Below are 18,197 nucleotides of genomic sequence, written 5' to 3'. Positions count from 1 at the left end.
GGAGTGGCCATGTACCCCCAAACAATTCATATTCTACCCTAATTTTTCTTCTGCTCCTTCTTTTGTATCCTCCCCACGCAAGACGCCAACTGACTGAAGCAAATCGTCGATGAAATGGCGTCTGCGATGCGGCTTGTCACGTCGCTGCCCTTGCGCCGCGTCCCGCTCAAGACGACTGCAGCCATCACGTCTTGCCCATCAGTAGTAGCAACAGCCTCCATCCACACGCATCCCGCACAACCGGCCAAGGTCTCGCCCATATCTGGCATTGGCCCGCCGCCACCACCGCCGCCGCCCCCGGCACAGGTCTCCCCCGACTCCGCCTCCAGGATCCTCCGCCGGAGGACCCAAGTCGAGCTGCTGCGCAAAGCCAAGGACCTCCGTGCTGCCAGCGCCAGCAAAGCCACCGGCGGTACATTTACCAAGCGCTTCTGGAAGGAGGTGCATGTGCGCGAGGTCGATAGTGAGCCAGCCCTATCTTCCCTTTCTCACCAAACCTGACGCCTGAAGCTAACTTCTCCTTTCCGCCCAGGAGCATACGAGATCCATCTCGACACGCGGCCGTTGCGACGGCCCAACAGCAAGACTCCCGTGCGCATCCCGCTGAGCAAGCCGCACCTGGCCCACGCGGTAGGCATTGAGTGGGACCAGCTGGTTTCGGTGCAGGAGGCGACCAGGCAGCACCTGATCCCGCTGACGTCGACGGTGTGCCGGGCGCTGGACATTGCCGACGACGACGCGGCGCACGCCGGATCGCCGCCCGCGCCCATCCGCGCCAGGCTGACCGAGTCGCTCCTCCGCTACCTCGACACGGACAGCCTGCTGTGCTGGGCGCCGCCGCCCGACTTGCATAACCCCCTCAACAATAACAACATGACCAACGCGGCCGGCGAGACGCTGCACGACGTGCAGGCCCGCGTCGCCGCCGTCATCGTAGCCGACCTCACCACGTGCGCCTGGCCCGGCGTCACCATTATCCCCGTCTTCGAGGGCAACTCCATCTTCCCCCGCTCCCAGGCCCCCGGAACCCGCGACATCATCCAGAGCTGGATCCTGCGGCTCTCGAGCTGGGAGCTGGCGGGTCTCGAGCGCGCCACGCTCGCCGGCAAGAGCTTGCTCGTCGGCGCCCGGCTGGTGCTCGAGTGGAGCGAGGAAGGTGCCGGCGCCGTGGCCGAGGAGTCGAAGGTCAAAGGAGGTGATAGCAAGAGCAGCAGCAGCAGCAAAGAGCTGTTTGGCGTCGAGGAAGCCGCCCGCGCCTCTAGCCTCGAGGTGTCGTGGCAGACTGGCAAATGGGGCGAGGTCGAGGACACCCACGACGTAGAGAAGGAGGACCTCCGCCGACAGCTCGGCAGCGTGGTGCTCCTCGTCTCCGGGAACGGCTCGCTCAAGAGGTGAGAATTATCTTCAATCTGTAAAAACCAAAGACCAAAAAAAAAAAAAACAGTAAATATCTTGGCTCAGCCGTCTTAGTATGCTTATCACGCGTAGGCGAGTCTCTGAGCGCTGCCGTCGCGACCACCCTTGAGCTTGACTGCATGCACTTGCTAAGAATTAACGGTGTGTTTTGAAACGGGCTGCAAAATCAATTGTCGTGGGGAGAACCTAGGTAGGTAGGCTACGTATTCAGAGGTAGATATTGTACTGTGAGAACAGTGGGAACCGTCACATAGGTACATGTACACAAAAATTTCTCGAGGTAGGTAAGTAGGGATTTGATCGCCCATTAGACCAATCGAGGGAGACTCGCCTCCTTGGTCGCCACTCGTTCTTATTGGTCTTGTCATCTGTGGAAGTCGCTGCTAGAGTAGACGAAAGAAATCATTAGTCTTGTCACATAGTTAACGCAGGTGCTTTTTGCTGAGCCGCCAAGGAGATGGACGTCCATCACCAATACCATCCGCCGGCTCGCGGAATACGTCTTGTACACGGTGGTATGTTCTTTTCACTCGAAAGGGGGCTGCAGTAATTAAAAGTGGCTATCATCATCATCAATCATTTGGGCTATGCTGATTGCTGCTTGCCCTGCTTCTTCTGTCAGATACCAGACCCAGACAGGCTTGTCGTCTAGACCAAGTCTTGTTCTCCGGGCCTTGCTGGGGGGTAAGAACCCCCCCCCCCATTTCGTCCTTCTGCCGTCTTTCCGTTCATCCCCCCTCCTACCCTCCCCTCCTTTCTCCTACCATTCCCTCCCACCTTGATCGGACATGCATCTTCAGCGGCGGGACTAGTTCTAGTTCCCGTCATACTTGAAGGCAAAGGACGCGGCGGGGATGGCGCCTTTGACGGCGGCATCATCCTTGTCACTCTGGCTCTGCATCTTGTCGGGATCAATGTAGCGACAGGTGAGTGAGAAGCGCCGGCCACCCATGGGCTCGACAGTGTGCTGTGGTTTGTGTTAGAGGTTGAACCCCAGAGATGGAATGTGGTGCGGGGCGGGGACGGAACATACCTCGTAGAGCTTGTGGATGGCCTGGCCATGCATCACCATGATATCTCCATGCTTCATGGGAGCCTCCAGGACGTCCCTGTAGAGACCCTTCAAGTTCTTAGGCAAGTGCTTGCCAAAGTCGATCTTCACCTTGGGCCGGAACTTCATGATGGACGGCGAGCCTAAGGACAGGGCGGCAACTGTGGGCCCCAGCTCGCTCTCGCCGTCGTCGTGGTACTGGACGAGACATTAGCAAGAGAGGTTCGAAGAAATAGACTAGAGACGGAAACACATACGCTGATGCGGTCGTCCTCCATATATCCTAGGGCAAGCAGCTCGTTGAAGTCGTTGCTGCCGGATGGTGGGGAATGAGGGCCGTGGCCACCTTTGTCGATCCACTCAGTCGTCTTCTTGACAGCACTGCTACCGGCCCAGATCAATCGATGCAGGGCTCGCAAGATCACCTCAGGAGCCTGGTCGAAGCCCTTGGATTGGACGGCAACTCCAAATTTGTATCGAGCACCCTGTTGCGAATTAGATAGAGTAATTACGTAGAGGTTGATGGAATATATACAAAGTTTTGCTGAAAATGGCGAGTGTAGCCCTCAAGTTTGTCTGCAGCTTGGTCAATTTCCATATTCAGGTGAGATGATCAGAGAGGAACTCACGACCGGGTATAGCCACTGGGTTTCGCTTCAATCCAATATCCTTGCTCAATTTCCCGGAACAGGTGATCCGGACCAAAGGGCTGTGAGTTGATCTGCGGGTTAGACACGAGGAGAGTAAACGAGCCGATGATATTCCCGCTGGGGTCTGGAAGGAAGTACTGGCGTGCGGTATAGCTCCCGAGGGTGACGGTTTGGGTGTCATTGAGACAAGTTCTGTTGAGACGAGTCGCTAGCTGGTCATCGATCACCTGGTTAGTCTCGCGGCGTTTAGTCATGAGCCTGTCAAATTCCAGTACACCCGGCGGTTGCAGCATCCGCAGTCGGGGCAGACGAATCCACGGCGCAAGACCAACTCCGTGCCGTGGCGTCCCTCGGTTTCGGTCATCGGGGGTCAGAGGGGCGGGATGGGGCCGATAAAGGGGGTGCGCTCACATAGGAACGCCTCGTTGTACTCCAGATCCTCAGGCACGTCCTCGTCGCTTCTCATCTTGGTGTCATCGTCCTCTATCTTGATAGTGTCCTCTGTCTTGATAGCTGGACGCTTCAAGAAATAAGCACATTCATGGTTCAGACAGGTCCAGCCAATAGTGTATATCAACTTGCTACTCTTGCCGCACTCAGCAAGTTTTCCATGTGGTCTTGATAGCACTGAGCAATGAGGGAGCGGTGCCATGTGCGTCGCGATGGGCGGTCCACCATGACGGCTTCTGGAGATCTGCCTTTTCGTAGCGAACGCGGAATACACGGATTCCATTCCGCTTCTCTGTCCAAACATCCGAGACAACAAAGTAGTCGAGAACGGCGTAGGGATACGGTGGCCGACAGGGGTAGAGAGGATGATCCTCTCCTGCGAGTGTAAAGTTAGCGCATGCAACAAGAAAATAACAAAAACCATTGTTTCCTACCTGCAATCACTGCGAGGAGTGTCCGATTCTTTTGCGCATTCCGAAAGGCCTTAATATTCGGACTGCTGTCGGAGGCATCCCTGAGCCGAACCATGGTGCCCGTTCCATTAGGTCTCTCTCGCGACCACCACCACTTCAAATACAGGTTAGCATGAGAGAAACATGGTCAAGAGGTAATAGACTTACACAGACGAGATGATGACTTGTCCATCAAACACATCTCGTGGGTCGGCGTGCTTGTCCATGAGAAAGCCGGTGGCAACCAATCCGTTCGTGTGAAGGCTGCCCTTATACGCCTTGAAGTATGGGAGGGCCTCGCAAAGGCTTCCGCGCCACTTGGACCAAATAGATGGAGGAAAAGAGGGCTCCGGCTTTTCGTCGCCGAGTTCGGTATCAGGCGTCAAGGCGACACGAGTTCTGGTGCTCGATAGGGTAAGGTCTGGAGACGTGATATCCGAATCATCGTCTGCCGCGCCCAGGAAATAGAGAGGCGTACCTGGCTCACGGTTGACAGTCTGGAGAGTCTCGCGGGCATCCTCTGGAAATAGACATTCAAGGTCGTCATCGTTGAACCACGAAGGAGGCGGACTGAGCGGCGACATTGGCGGGGAATCCGCGCTTGCAGTAGTAGGCACCAGCTCATCGGCCGGGCTGACACGGTCAATAGGGCGAATGCGAATACGCTTGGTCGGTTTCTGGTTGCTATCATCGAGTTGCCAAAACCACGCTTCGGGATTTTCTCAAAGGGGTATTCCAGATCGTCGTCGTTGAACCACGACGGAGGCGGGCTCAGGGGTGATTCCGGGACCTATAGAAGGGCCCTATCTACAGATAAAGACATGTTGGCTAGACGTGCGATACAGCTCTGCGGTCTTGGTTAGCGACGCTCGTCGGAGAGGTAGGAAATGCTCTGCTAGGCAGCGAATGAAGTACAAGTGACTAGACGAGGTAAAAATTAGAAACAAGAATTACTCACTTCATATTCTCAAAATTCTCAATCCGTGGGCGCAGTAGTGACATACAACTGCAGTAAATTTGGGCTGTCGGGAGAAACATGCGCTGTATGATGACGACGATTGAAGTGAGCGAAAAGAATTAAGTCGGAGAAATTTTTTTATAACGGAAACTAGCGAGTGTGTGATCGGTGGTTTGGGATTCTTGAGTTCGCTCGCTTGTGCGGAGCGAACAATAGGAACGAGCGCTGGGACAATCGGAGAGTCATGATAGGACGAGACCAACCCGAGAGGATAGGGGTTCGAGTAAAGAATTTTTCTGTGACTTCAAGTTGTGAATACTGCGAGAGTATGTCCTCAGGGGTTGTAGTTTATGGCCCGTGCTTTTTCGTGTAAGTGAAGATATCGTGGGAGCGGAAGGAGCCACCACCACTCTGGCTGAGTGGCGCCAACTTGCCTTGGAACCACGCCATGCACAACACCGAGAGTTGACAAGACTTGCGAGGCGAACAAACATAATTGCAACAACATGCTTCGCTCTGCCCATTAAACTCTGGAAACGCTCCAAACGGTCAACGGGCGTATATCAGGGGTGCACGTGTCGCATCACGTGCAGCTTAGGTGATGTCCCAGCATGCAACAGTCTCGATATGCAGTGGAACGGCCGACAGAAGCCGAGGCCCAGTCAGTGTTAAAGTCTCGTTCGTATCTTCAGTTGCGAATTCGGATTCCAACGAGATATATTATTGCAATGACGGAAATAAACGTCTGGAAAAGTTGTCACTCAAGACAGACACTATTGTAAACTCTGTTTTCCACTCGTGCGGGACGAGAACATTACTTTAGCAGATCATGGTGAAGACGTGGGCCCGAGGTTTGAGGCCCCCGGTCTAAAATAGGACTGTCGGATCTAGTGCAGCACATCTGAAAGCTTATTCAAGGAACGGAACAGCCTGGGCGAGCTGCGTTACCTGGTAGGAGGTTTCATTTGGGGGTTAATTGAATTGGTGCTGCATGCTGCACGCTCCGGGAAAGGCACCTCCCCCACCTCTCCTCATTTGGTTTAGCGCGGCCCTTGTATTAACCACACCACCGACTCTAGATCCTTCCACCCAAATTAAATAAGAATCCCTCCCCCAGCGTCTCTTTCTTGTATTCTTAACCTTTTGCCCTTCTTCTTATATTCTTTGTAATTATACCGGCATATAACGTGTGACGGCGGGGCTCAACACCTAGTACTGCTGCACCACACCTGCCAAAAGGATGCTAAAATTGCAAGCTGCTAGGCTGCAATCTGTAGGTTATAGTATGGTCACGCCCCCGAGGGCTGCTCACAGCGCCTACGGTGCCGTGCCGTGACATAACGCGGCGGCCGTACTTGTGATTCTTTATATTACAAACCGCTTGGCTGTGTGTGTCGTTTGTCTATACGGTGCAATGGCACCTGTAGGTTCGGCGGTAGGCGTGTGATGTGAACAAAGGGCAAGTGTCACCGCACAGTCAATGTCTGCACTTGCCGTGATAGCAAGCTCTTAAAGCATGGGTAATATATCAAATGGGTTGCTACTCAAAGTGTATGAGTACAATGAATGTGTATTGCTTGCTTGAAGAACCAAGCAAGCTCTATCTAAGACCGTAGACACGGTCATCGTATTTATCTATGTTAGTAGACTAATCAGAAGCCTGCTCTGAGTGATCTCTCTTTCCAGAGTGATCTGTCTACAGATCACTGGAAAGCCACAGATAGTCCTGCTCTGTGCGCTCTGCGTGTCTTGGCAACAGATCACACGAAGCGCCACGCTAATTAGCTACGCCCGGATAGCCCGTTTCAGTGTTGCGTATTGCGTACACTACTGCGTTGCATAAGTGGGTCTAATACGTTATGTGAGGCTGGCAATGCGACGTTGTTGGTTCTTGCCATTTGGGGGGAACTTCAGCTGTTGGAGAGTAGGCAAGGCTGGCGGCTACAGATGCGTGTATCCGGCAGGAACGATCGAAGGAAGGATACATTGACACCAGCAGGCGGGATGACTCTTTTAGCTAGACCTCGCAGCTAGATAGCTTAGAACTCAGCAACTTCAATCAACTCTCAGTTACCTCCCACCTCATGACAGAAAGCAGATGGAAGCATGGAAGCCCAAGCCCCTTCTTCGAGTCCCAGCCTGTCCCTCCAAGTACCGCCTCCCATATTGTCACCAAGCCCGACAGCAATGCCATCTGCTCATCGTCGGGTCTCGCCCCCGCAACCGCCCGAGGTGCGCAAAGAGCTGCCTGCGGGAAATGGTTGCATCCACCAGAGATTTTCGAGAAATAAATCCAAAGCCCGCAAAGCACGCCCAGTTCTTCTCTCATTTGACGAGCTGCCGGAATGGCACCAAGATAACGAGTACATTCGTCATGGCTATCGCCCAATCTCAGGCTCGGCTCAGGTTTCATTCTGCAGTTGGTCCTACCTTCACAACGAGTCGGTAAACATATATTCTCACTTGATACCAGGGATCGCCCTTCTGCTCGGCGAGTGGTATATCCAACAGTATCTTGCAAGCAGATACTCCAGGATCACTGCCACTGATCACGTCATCTTCACCTTCTTCCTCTTGACTGCCGTTATCTGCTTGGGACTGTCGACGACATACCACACCTTGATGAACCACTCCAAAAAGGTGGAACAACTCTGTCTGCAGCTTGACCTGGTAGGCATAGTGGTCTTGACATTGGGCGATTTTGTCTCGGGAATATACGTGATATTCTGGTGCGAACCGTTGCAACGCAAGATTTACTGGTCTATGGTGAGTTAATGTCCGTGTGCCCCATGTACTTGTATCTCGTATCTGACAATTACTTTGGTTCTCAGATTGGAGTTCTCGGTGCGCTTACCATCGTGATCATGATCAATCCGAAATTACAGGGTCGCAAGTTCCGCGTTTTCCGAACACTTACGTTCGTGGCGCTTGGCGCGTCTGGCTTTGCACCATTGATACATGGAATCACGATTTTTGGTTGGTCGCAAATGGTAAAGCAATCCGGACTGCCCTATTATCTGGCCGAAGGGGGCTTCCTTCTAACTGGAAGTTTTCTTTACGCAGTAAGACTCCAGATTTCCCGACGTCGCACATGATAGCAACTGATCCTGACTACTGTATTTCCGTAGACCAAGTTTCCCGAGAGTCGATATCCAGGCAAATTCGACGTATGGGGCTCCTCCCATCAACTATTTCACATCATGGTGGTGCTCGCAACTGTGTCTCAATTGGTTGGGATATTGGAGGCCTTTGACTATAATTACTTCCACCGAAAATGCTCGTCTCTCTGAGCATAGTAGAATATGGATAGAATTTCCACTACGGAGGATTTCAAAACGCTAACTGTCAAGGACGATAGAGAAGCCTAAAATTAGGTTGCTGCTAGGGCGCATGGCCGTTATACGACTGCCCTTATCCGAGTTGGGGTACTTTGAAGGGTCTGGAAATTTGTTCTCCTGGTGTTCATCGTCGGCTTTCATGTATCTCAGATCTGACCTTGGGGATGCATTCCGAGCATTGGGGCCTGAGGCACTCAGGTAACAATCGGATAATTAAGACCGAAGATGCTGAAATCTGAGATTCGAGATCGGGTTCCGGATGCAGTCTGATGAAATCCAATTAAAGTGGGGCGGGGCATTGTAGGGCGCGATGTCGATCTCATAGGAGCCCCACAACAGCACAGCTCTCGCACTTTGCTTTCCGAGAGCGCCGTGTCTAGAAAGGAGGACGACCAGCCGAAATCTTCTCATGCTGTATCTAGGAGTTCAAAGGGAGCGAGGAGGAATAAGGCAATGGTGTCTAACGCCGATTCACCGCACTCATTTGTCCAAACAAGCCACGAATACCGTTGCGCCCAGCCCTGGTGATACCTTGCCTATTTCTGGGGGTATTTGCGAACTCCAGAGTTCGCAAATAGCCCATATAAGCCCTTTCCAACTTCTGATAGTTGCCATCACTCTCCCGCGATGCTCAATTCCAAATGGATATTAACGACCGGAAGCAAGGTGTCAAGCGGGAAGCAACTGCTTGTCACTAGAGCTTATTGTCGATTGCCTCTTCCTTGTTCCTGTGATCCAGACGGAAGACAAGTATCTGATTTAAGTACAAATGAGCTTGGTGCTTAAGTTGAAGCCTATTAGGCTCTAGAGTGGTAACCTGGAGCCTGCTAGACTATGCCTATACTCTATATATAGGCCCTTTACTTTTTTTTAAAAAAAAATTTCATCAGACGGTGGTTTGAAGTAGAGGGAAGCGTTCACAGAACTCCACGGAACGAACTCCTAGTCTCAGATCTCATCCACAGTCGCCCTTTCGCGTTTTTTTGCTTGTACCTCTCCTACCCCAACCCAATCAGAGGACATGAACAAAAACGCGGGCAACTATGTGGAAAAATCGGGGGCCTATTGTATATGTGTACGGGCTCTGTGGCAGTGTAGCGCAGCGCCGAAGGCGGGTGCGCGTTTCCACATAACGTCACCGAAAATGGTAGCATGCACCAGCCAAATTCGGCGGCCAGAACACCGCTTTCTGGAGTAAATTGGGATGCAGCAGTCAGACCTGGAATACGCTCGGCAAGGTCCGGCTTTTGCACCATTTCCCCGCAAGCGCCGTTTGCCGAGGCTTTGGAAAACCCCACAGCTGGCCGTGGGGAAACGGGTCTCTGCCGGGGAAGGTGGGTTTGGCCAAGCAACCGTGTCAACGGGACATTGGCGCGGTTGTGACTTCCAGGTCGAAGTCCATAGCATTTCTTCATACTCCCAAGTTCCAGCCCTGTTCTCACCTTTCACGGACATGGAAGGTAAATCAACCGGCCACCGTGAGATGGAAAGTTTCCGGTCGGGTACTTTGAAGCCCCACCTTTCCGATTTCAGTCGTTTGAGATGTCCATCGCAGCTGACTTTACAGCTACTTCACCCCTCCACACCCACCACGATTTAGTGTAGAGTGCGGGCAGCCATTAGTAGTAAAGTGAGACGGGAAGCTAGTGCGCGTCAGGGATTTCGCCATCTTAATCTCTCCTGCGGGGAGGATGAGCACCTTATATAGGCGTTAGCCGCAGTGCTCGTCTCGTTGCTTATCATTCAGGTGGTCAAATGACGCTGCTTTACATCCATCCCTTAACTCGTTTGCAGCTCCGCCCCAACTATTTAAGGCAACGACGATCGTCAACGACCTGGTAGCCGACAGAAAGGCCAGCGCGTACGGCCGGTGACTGTGAATTGGCGACAATTACCTCCGCACCTACCTAGTAATTCGCCAGAAAAAGGAAAAAGATAAGAATAAGAATGGTCTTCTATCCTCCAGCATGGGTCCCGAAGCTCCCCTTCGGTACGTTTCCAATTGCCTCTTCAGAGTTTGGATGGCGCATGTTGTCAATTGCTGAGCTGCTGCCGCCGCGTGAAAAGACCCGCCCGACTCCATCACCATAGGCGATTTTATGCGTAGTGAGGAGACTGGCCGCCACCCCATTGCCAAGAGCCGGAATCCCTTCACATGCGGTATCACGGGCAAGACTTACACCACAGCCGAGTCCTTTGAACGGGTCAATCTCCTCGCAAAGGCCTTGTCCAAGACCATGGGCTGGGAGCCCAATGCCGACTCGCCATGGGACAAGGTCATTGGCGTCTTCTCCTTCAACACTGTAAGCTGTGAGCAACTTATCAGGGAACGGAAAGAAAGATTAGGGGATTGGCTTGCTTGCTTACCACGTCTCACCCTTGCAAACAAACAAAACAGATCGATTATTTATCGGTAATGTTTGCCGTCCACCGTCTCTCGGGCATTGCCAGTCCTGCCAACGTGGCGTGTTCGGCCAGCGAGCTCGAGCACCAGCTCAAGTCCTCGGGAGCCAAGGTCCTCTTCACCTGCGTGCCCGTCCTCGAGACCGCGCTTGCGGCCGCTAAGGGCGCCGGCATTCCCGAAGATAAGATCTTCCTCATGGACTTGCCGCATCATGCCCCGAAGCCGCACTTCAAGACGGTCGACGACCTGATCCAAGAGGGCCGCTCTTTGCCCGACCTCGAGCCCCTGAGGTGGAGCAAGGGCCAGGGTGCCCGACAGGTTGCCTTTCTATGCTACTCGAGCGGCACCTCTGGCCTGCCTGTAAGCCATCAAAGGGTCGGTCCCCTACCGCAAGAGCTCTCGCGCTGATGCCTTGGGCGTAGAAAGCCGTCATGATCTCGCACCGAAACGTCATCGCAAACGCGATGCAGTACTGCGTGTTCGAATCGGTGCACAGAAAGAAGCTGGGCATCGACACCCAGGTTGAGCTTGGCATCCTCCCCTTCAGCCATATCTACGGACTCGTCGTTGTCGCTGTTTCCGCCACATGGCGCGGCGACGAAATCATTGTCCTGCCAAGATTCGAGCTCAACCAGTTTCTCCAAGCCATTGAGAAATTCAAGATCAATCATCTTCCTCTCGTGAGTCGCCAGCCCGTAGTTCTGCTCGCCTAAATCTCCCTGACCAAGAGTCAGGTCCCTCCCATCATCGTTCGCTTGTTGAGCAGCCGGGAAATATGTAAGAAGTACGACCTGAGCAGCGTCAGGTTTATTTTTGTCGGGGCAGCACCTACCGGGAAAGAAACTGTCGAGGGACTCCTCCGCCTCTTTCCAAAATGGACTCTTGGCCAGGGCTACGGTACGTGCCACCACAGACAGATGATCGCGAGCAGCATGAGATTGCGATCTGCTAACACGGCTTCCAGGTCTGACCGAGACGTCGACCGTAGTCTGCTCGACAAGCGAGCTCGACGTTGAACAGGGGACGTCTGGATCTCTTCTCCCCAGCACAAGAGCCAAACTCGTCAGCCCGGACGGACAGGAGATCACCGCCTACAACACCCCCGGTGAGCTCCTCGTGCAGGGCCCTTCGGTCGTGCTGGGCTACTTGAACAACGAGAAGGCCACGAGTGAGGCCTTTATCTTTGATGAGGACGGGCGGTGGCTGCGCACAGGCGACGAGGTCATGGTCACCAAGTCTGCTTCAGGAAACGAGCATCTCACCATTGTCGACCGCCTAAAGGAGCTCATCAAAGTCAAGGTTCGGGCCAACTTGTTCGTTATTTAGGGCGGACCTCACTTGCAACAGATGTCGCTAACCGTGTCATTTTCCTGAGATCAACAGGGACACCAAGTCGCGCCGGCCGAGCTCGAGGCCCACCTGCTCTCGCACCCAGCCGTCGACGACTGCGCCGTGATTTCCGTGCCCGACGACCGCGACGGCGAGGTGCCCAAGGCCTTTGTCGTGACGTCGGCCGAGGTGTCGTCGCGCAAGGACGAGGACATCGCCGCCGAGATCCTCAAGTTTGTCCAGGACCACAAGGCCCACTACAAGTGGCTCAAGGGCGGCGTCGAGTTCATCGACGTCATCCCCAAGAGCCCCAGTGGCAAGATCCTGAGGCGCCTGCTCCGCGACCGCGAGCGCGAGGCCCGCCGCGCGAAGGTGTCGAAGATATGATGGGCCAGTTCGGTTGTGGAGGGAAGGTTCATTTGGGCGACTATATAGTTGATGGCGCAGGGTGTTGGGTCAAAGAGGGTGTGCTATGCTTGATATCCAGTGGCCAGCTACCTGATCATCTAGTCAGTAAGTTTTCTTAGTGGTATCTTTGTATGCCATGTTCCCCCTTTTAGTAATATGATATCATCAAACTAAGCTATTGATAGACCTGTACCTACGTTTCCCCAATGCTAGTGCAACCGGGAACTAGTGTCAATTCCCCCTTTTCGGTTACTTTTTCGTTTTTGTTCTGGAAACGACTATCCCCAAACAGCGACCGCGCAACATCGACAAGCTACGAAGAGGTTTGAACCCCTATAATGTCATACGTGTTACTACCTATGCTGTCCTACCTGGTACCCTACCCTACCCTGCCTAGTTCAAACGCACCAAGGGATCCACAGGCCGTGCACGATCCGACGACCGAGCGAAGCCATCGAGAGAGCGCGCAGAGCAGGTTTAGCCGGCAACCGCAACGCAGTGCAACACAATGCAATGCAATCCTCCGGGGTTCCTAGCCCCCCCCGGTAGCACACTCTACCAACAATGGTTTGTGTATTTCTCCATATCTGTCTCCCCAGTAGTTGTTGCCATTATTTGTTCCGACCAGCCACGACGCATTTGCACTACGCACGGAGAAGAGGATCAATTCCGTGGGGGTTGCGCAGTGACGTGTTGGTGGCCTGAGAGGAGGGTTGCTCGTTCGTCGAACAAAAAAGCCAAGCGGAAGAATTGCAGAGGATCAAAAAGAAGGTTAGCCCTGTTACGCTGCACGTTGTATGTTTTGTGTTTTGAAATCATCCCCTTTCTTTACTCGAGCGGTATATATACCCACCCATCTCAAACACCCGCTGCCAAGAAAGAAGGAAAGAAAAGCGATCGCCGGAACCACGTCCCCGAAACAGATCCACCGCTGCAGATGCTACACTACACACCTACGCCCCCGCCGCGCGGGTTTCTCTTACACGAGGCAAAACCACTGGTTTGTGCTGCTTGTGCTGCTTGTTTCTGGGGGGATTGTGGGAACCAATTGCCATCTATGGCCATGGAATGAATGAATGAATGAATGGGGTGACAATTCGCCCCATCCAGGGGCTGGCCTGGGACTTTACGACTGGGATAGTTTGCCCTCGCCAGGACTCTTTTGTTTCCTTCTCTGTCCCGATTCTTCCCCTTCCAGTCTGTTTGACAACAGAGCTCGGGAGCTGGATCTCACCCCTTTGTGTCTGTCGCTGTTCTCCCGGATAAGCAGGCCGCCTCCGGACATCTTGCTATCTATACTTTGCTTGGCCTACGTGCCTGCTTGCTTCTTTACCTCTTTCTTCCCTTTCGCTTCTTTCCACCCTGACACACACGACAGGAGGGCTGGTTTCTCTCCGCGTGTGGTTTATTTCTATTTATTTCTTAGAATAATATCAGTTCGTCTACCTACCCTACTAGGGTACCTGGGAAAGGCAGAGAGGTGACGAACACCACTACCACCGCCACCACTGACGCCAAAATGCGGGCCATTTTCTCTCTCGCGGCTCTGCTGGCGCTGAGCTCGCTGGGCTTGGCCGCGCCGAGCCCGAAGAAAAGCAAAGCCAACGGTGCTGCCTCGTCACAACAGCAGCAGACACCGCAGCAGCAGGCCGCTGCCATCCCGCAGGGCATCTCGCAGGCCACGGACGGGTCCACCATCCTCGACACCAACGCGACGGTCAAGTGAATATCCCCCCTCCATCTACATATATTCCCCCCGTTCCTTGCCCTTCTTCCCTCGACCGCGCTGACACGGCCGGCTTCGACCAAAGCGGCCTGAACCTGCGCTTCAAGATCAGCGGCCCGGAGTCCGCCTTTACCACCGCCTCCGGCGTAGCCGGCAGCAAAGCGCGGGCGCGCGCAGCCGGCACGCTAGGCCTGAACGTCCTGCTGCATGGTGACGGCGGGCAGAGCTTCTTCGACTTCCCGAATCAAGCAGTCCAGAACGGGCTCATGGGCGTCGTGGTGCTCGCGCCATCCGAACAGCTCCTCTGGGGTCAGCACGCCGGCCCCCCGGCGGGGCTGAGCCGCGTGGACGGCGTCGCGGACGCGCAGGCCGTCGCAGACTTGGTCTCGACGGTCCTCCCGCAGCTCGTCGCCTTCGACCCCGCGCAGCTCTTCTTCACGGGGGTGTCCGGGGGCTCGCTGACGCTGAGCGGCTTTTTCATCCCTGCGCAACTGGCGCAGTTCGCTGCCCCGGGCACGGGCGTGTTGCTCATGTGCGGCGCGCTCGAGCCGCAGGTCGATGTGGTGAATGCGAGCGCGTTTGCAGGGACCTCGAGGATCCACTTCCAGAGTACCCAGCAGGAGCTCGCACTGCTGCAGCCAGCCATTCCGGCGGCCATCGCGGCGTACGAGGCCGAGGCACGTGCCGCGGGGTTGAGTGATGCGCAGATCGGTCTGTTGCAGACGGTCGATAATACCCCCGACGGTGGCCATTGCGAGTTCGATGAGGAAGGTTTTTCGAGTGGCATTCAGCTGATCGCGGATAACTTTGCGAGTATCATGCAAGGCGGTGATGGTACTGTCGAGGGCATTAACGCGCCGACGGTGCTGACGTCTGTTGTTGGAAACGAGAATCTGCAGTTCTCGGGCGCTTCTTAACGGGACGTGACGGACTGCTCAGGGGCGGGTTGGTATCAGCCATTGCAGATATCACAAGGAGCATTTTCAAGATGAGAGCTAAATCCGTGTTTGGCTAAATCAATAGAATGGACGCCAAGCTACGGTTAAACTAGCTAGACAGTGCTATGGTTTCTTGTCTCCCTTTCTTCGTGGCTCACTCAGACTCCCTTTCCCGAGCCCACTCAGCACACCGACCTGTGAATGCCCTCGGCCATGCGGCTCGCATTTTTGCCCACGTTCAGAGCACGCTGCTCTGCGTCCTTGGCTACACCACCCTGCGCCTTCTTGCCGCTGTCCGTCTTGGCCGCGGGCTCCTTGCGCTGCTTATGCAGGATGGACAGGTCGACCTCGTCGTTGTCGATCAGCTTCTCAGTGACCTGCACAATGTCCGTCACGAGGCGGTCGAGCAGGTCGAAGCTCATGCTCTCCCGCACAACCACGCGCAGGATCTCGGTGCCGTCCTCGCCCGGCGGCAGCGCGTAGTTGGGGATGATCCAGCCGCGCGCCCGCAGCAGCAGCGACACCGTCTCCTGCTTGATGTGCGCAAATTCGCGCTTGAACTCGTCCGTCAGCCGGAACGATACAACTGGCAGCCCGGCAACGTAGGCGGCTGACGTCTCCCCGTTGCCGTCCTGCTGCTGCTGCTCCTTGCCGCCGCCGCTTACGGTGGACTCGACTGTGTTCTTGACCTTTTGGGCCACGCCTGCTGGTGCTGCCTCGGTGCAGCGGTGAATGGCGCTGACGCAAGTATACCACTTGGTCGCCTCGAGGCTGTTGGACAGGAGGCGGGCGTTCACCAGGCAGTTCTCCATGATCTCGCGGTATCCGGAGAAGCCGAGATGGATCAGGTTGTAGTACTGCACAATGACCTGGGCGCCGGGGCGCGAGAAGTTGAGCGTGTACGACTCCTCGGTGCCGCCGAGGTAGTGCAGCTTGAAGATCAGGTGCTGGGGCAGGTATGACTCGTCTCGCCAGATGATCCAGCCGACGCCGGCGCACGAGAGCCCGAACTTGTGGCCCGACGTGTTGATCGACTTGACGCGCGGCAGCTCAAAGTTCCATCGCTGGCCCGCCCCGGCGTGTGTGAACGGCGCGACGAAGCCGCCCGACGCCGCGTCCACGTGGATGGGGATGTCGATGCCCGTCATGTTCTGGAACTCGTCGAGGATGCGCGAGACCTCCTCGACGGGCTCGTAGTGGCCCGTGTAGGTGCTGCCGAGGATGGCAAAGACGCCGATGGTGTTCTCGTCGATGTTCTGGCGCACTAGGTCCGGGTCAAGACAGAAGTTGCTCTTGGCTGAGACGGGCAGGATGCGGGCCTCGACGTCAAAGTAGCGGGCAAACTTCTCGAGAGCCACCTGGGCGTTGCTGCCCATGAGGATGTTGGGCTTGTAGGCGTCTTTGCCCTCGGCCCAGCGGCGCTCCTGCCAGCGGCGCTTCATGGCGAGGCCGCCGAGGTGGATGGCTTCGGACGACCCCACCGTGGGCGAGCCGATGGCATTCTCGCCCTTGTTGACTCGCCACAGGTTGGCCAGGATGCTCACGCAGCGCTGGCTCATGGCGAGCATGGCCGGGTACTCGTCATTGTCGGCGAGGTTCTTGGCCACGTTCTCGGCCATGATCTTTTGCGAGTTGTCGTCGACATAGGTATTAACGAAGCTGTCAGAGTGCGGTCAGATTGCGGCTCATATGTCGCAGTTTGTTTTCCTGCGAGCTTCTTACCTGGCCAAGTTCAGATTGGGCCTGCCATCGAGGTCTAGCTCATCCCTGATCATGGCATAGACGGTATCGGCGGGGGCGCCATCGTCGGGGAGGCGATACTTTGGGATCTCCACCTGGCTGGCGTAGGGCGTGTCGTAGGGCGTAAGGTGGGAGAGCTTTGTCTTGTTGTTGGAGGTGCGAGCACCCTGAAGGTGGCTGACCACCTCCTCGGGATCGACCTGGAAAAGGAAAAGGAAAAGGGGCTTGTCAGAGTGGGGAGTTCGGTGCGCATCCATCCCCTATTTCCAAATAAACTTACATGTCGTGAGAGAACCATGATTGCGATTGTCGAAAAAGGTTAACTAATTGGGTGCAGCACAGCACATGTTAAACTCGAGAGTCATCGCGGAAGTGATATTTAATCGTTGTTTCCCTTTTGGTTGGCTTGGCAGTCGAATTTTGCTGTTTTATACCGAGTATGTACACGTACAGCGCCAAACTTGCTCGTGACGGCTATGACGACATCATTTAGCTGGGAGCCCCGACTTGATCCCATTCCTTGGGTCGGCCTTAGGCCCGACGCTAAAAGCAGGCTGTGGAGAGGGGACGAACGAACACCTCCGCCCATCTTTCTATGTATGGACGAAATAATGTCCGCTCAACACTATGAAGGCTGCTAGCACGATGTCAAGCTAAAATTATGGCTACGGCGAGTCACGATGAAGAGGCGACTCAATGGCATTTTGCAGGGTTAGGGGTATATATAGGCCAGCCCACTTGCACGCTAGGCACTTACACACAAGGTATTTCTTTTAGAGGCACAACCGCCATTTGAACACTTAGCATTTCACAGGCAAAAACCGATTGAACTATCCACCCCAGGTAATTTCAAGCTGTGGATCCATTGGAATTTATGTAGGAAGGAAGACAAACCTTATTGTGCCGCAGTTAAAGCAAGAACTCTGGTAAATAGGGGGGGTCAGTCACGATGACCAAGCCGGTTAAATAACAAGGTCGTCATCCGACAATAAAGATAAAGATCATCTGACCAAAGAGACTAGTTCTAAAGGGTTAATAGATGATCGGGCAGCTTGTTCGTAACCCAGCCTCGACGCAGGATACCGCTGTGGCAACTCACCTCAAATAACGCCAAAAGACCCAAGACCCTTACTCGACCTTAGAGGGACCAATGTCGTATTTTTTTCCCCCGCATATTCGCCTGAGGTATCTCTTACGGGAGGGAGGAAGGAGCCAGTAGTGTCGAGACTTTAAATTCAAGTTCCCGGTTGCCAAGCTGCGGCGAGATGAACGCTCCTTCCAGTGCGAGACACTCCTATCAAAATAATTTGCCCATAATGTCTTGCCTGCCCAGCTTC

At 54.6% G+C, this 18,197-nt stretch overlaps 6 protein-coding genes across 6 annotated transcripts; 4 read left to right on the top strand and 2 right to left on the bottom strand.

Annotated features, from left to right (window-relative positions):
- Nucleotides 1–126: 126 nt before the first annotated feature.
- B0T26DRAFT_657897 (uncharacterized protein) lies at nt 127–1,395 on the top strand (the record flags this gene model as incomplete). The annotated part of the gene is made up of 2 exons (XM_060438822.1): nt 127–463; nt 533–1,395. The coding sequence occupies 2 exons, from the start codon at nt 127–129 to the stop codon at nt 1,393–1,395; spliced, it is 1,200 nt and encodes a 399-aa protein (XP_060290366.1).
- An 835-nt stretch (nt 1,396–2,230) lies between these two features.
- Nucleotides 2,231–4,566, bottom strand: B0T26DRAFT_744306 (uncharacterized protein; the record flags this gene model as incomplete). Its single annotated transcript, XM_060444399.1, has 10 exons — nt 2,231–2,383; nt 2,450–2,665; nt 2,725–2,952; nt 3,003–3,043; nt 3,113–3,448; nt 3,529–3,698; nt 3,793–3,859; nt 4,002–4,114; nt 4,188–4,372; nt 4,498–4,566. 10 exons carry the CDS (start codon nt 4,564–4,566, stop codon nt 2,231–2,233), a joined length of 1,578 nt encoding a protein of 525 aa, XP_060290365.1.
- A 2,598-nt stretch (nt 4,567–7,164) lies between these two features.
- Nucleotides 7,165–8,496, top strand: B0T26DRAFT_793190 (mPR-like GPCR protein; the record flags this gene model as incomplete). Its single annotated transcript, XM_060446877.1, has 3 exons — nt 7,165–7,743; nt 7,809–8,039; nt 8,106–8,496. 3 exons carry the CDS (start codon nt 7,165–7,167, stop codon nt 8,265–8,267), a joined length of 972 nt encoding a protein of 323 aa, XP_060290364.1. The 3' UTR covers nt 8,268–8,496.
- A 1,766-nt stretch (nt 8,497–10,262) lies between these two features.
- Nucleotides 10,263–12,435, top strand: B0T26DRAFT_657750 (uncharacterized protein; the record flags this gene model as incomplete). Its single annotated transcript, XM_060438808.1, has 7 exons — nt 10,263–10,305; nt 10,383–10,618; nt 10,714–11,079; nt 11,142–11,399; nt 11,454–11,616; nt 11,684–12,018; nt 12,103–12,435. 7 exons carry the CDS (start codon nt 10,263–10,265, stop codon nt 12,433–12,435), a joined length of 1,734 nt encoding a protein of 577 aa, XP_060290363.1.
- Nucleotides 12,436–13,975: 1,540 nt separating this feature from the next.
- Nucleotides 13,976–15,099, top strand: B0T26DRAFT_658069 (uncharacterized protein; the record flags this gene model as incomplete). The annotated part of the gene is made up of 2 exons (XM_060438838.1): nt 13,976–14,178; nt 14,268–15,099. 2 exons carry the CDS (start codon nt 13,976–13,978, stop codon nt 15,097–15,099), a joined length of 1,035 nt encoding a protein of 344 aa, XP_060290362.1.
- Nucleotides 15,100–15,302: 203 nt separating this feature from the next.
- On the bottom strand, nt 15,303–17,158 carry B0T26DRAFT_757043 (glutamate decarboxylase; the record flags this gene model as incomplete). Its single annotated transcript, XM_060446196.1, has 3 exons — nt 15,303–16,779; nt 16,843–17,060; nt 17,141–17,158. The coding sequence occupies 3 exons, from the start codon at nt 17,156–17,158 to the stop codon at nt 15,303–15,305; spliced, it is 1,713 nt and encodes a 570-aa protein (XP_060290361.1).
- Between the last annotated feature and the right edge of the window lie 1,039 nt (nt 17,159–18,197).

This window comes from Lasiosphaeria miniovina (assembly GCF_030549165.1).
Source record: "Lasiosphaeria miniovina strain SMH2392-1A chromosome Unknown B0T26scaffold_8, whole genome shotgun sequence".
NCBI lineage: Eukaryota > Fungi > Ascomycota > Sordariomycetes > Sordariales > Lasiosphaeriaceae > Lasiosphaeria > Lasiosphaeria miniovina.
This window is presented reverse-complemented; position numbering and strand designations above follow the sequence as displayed.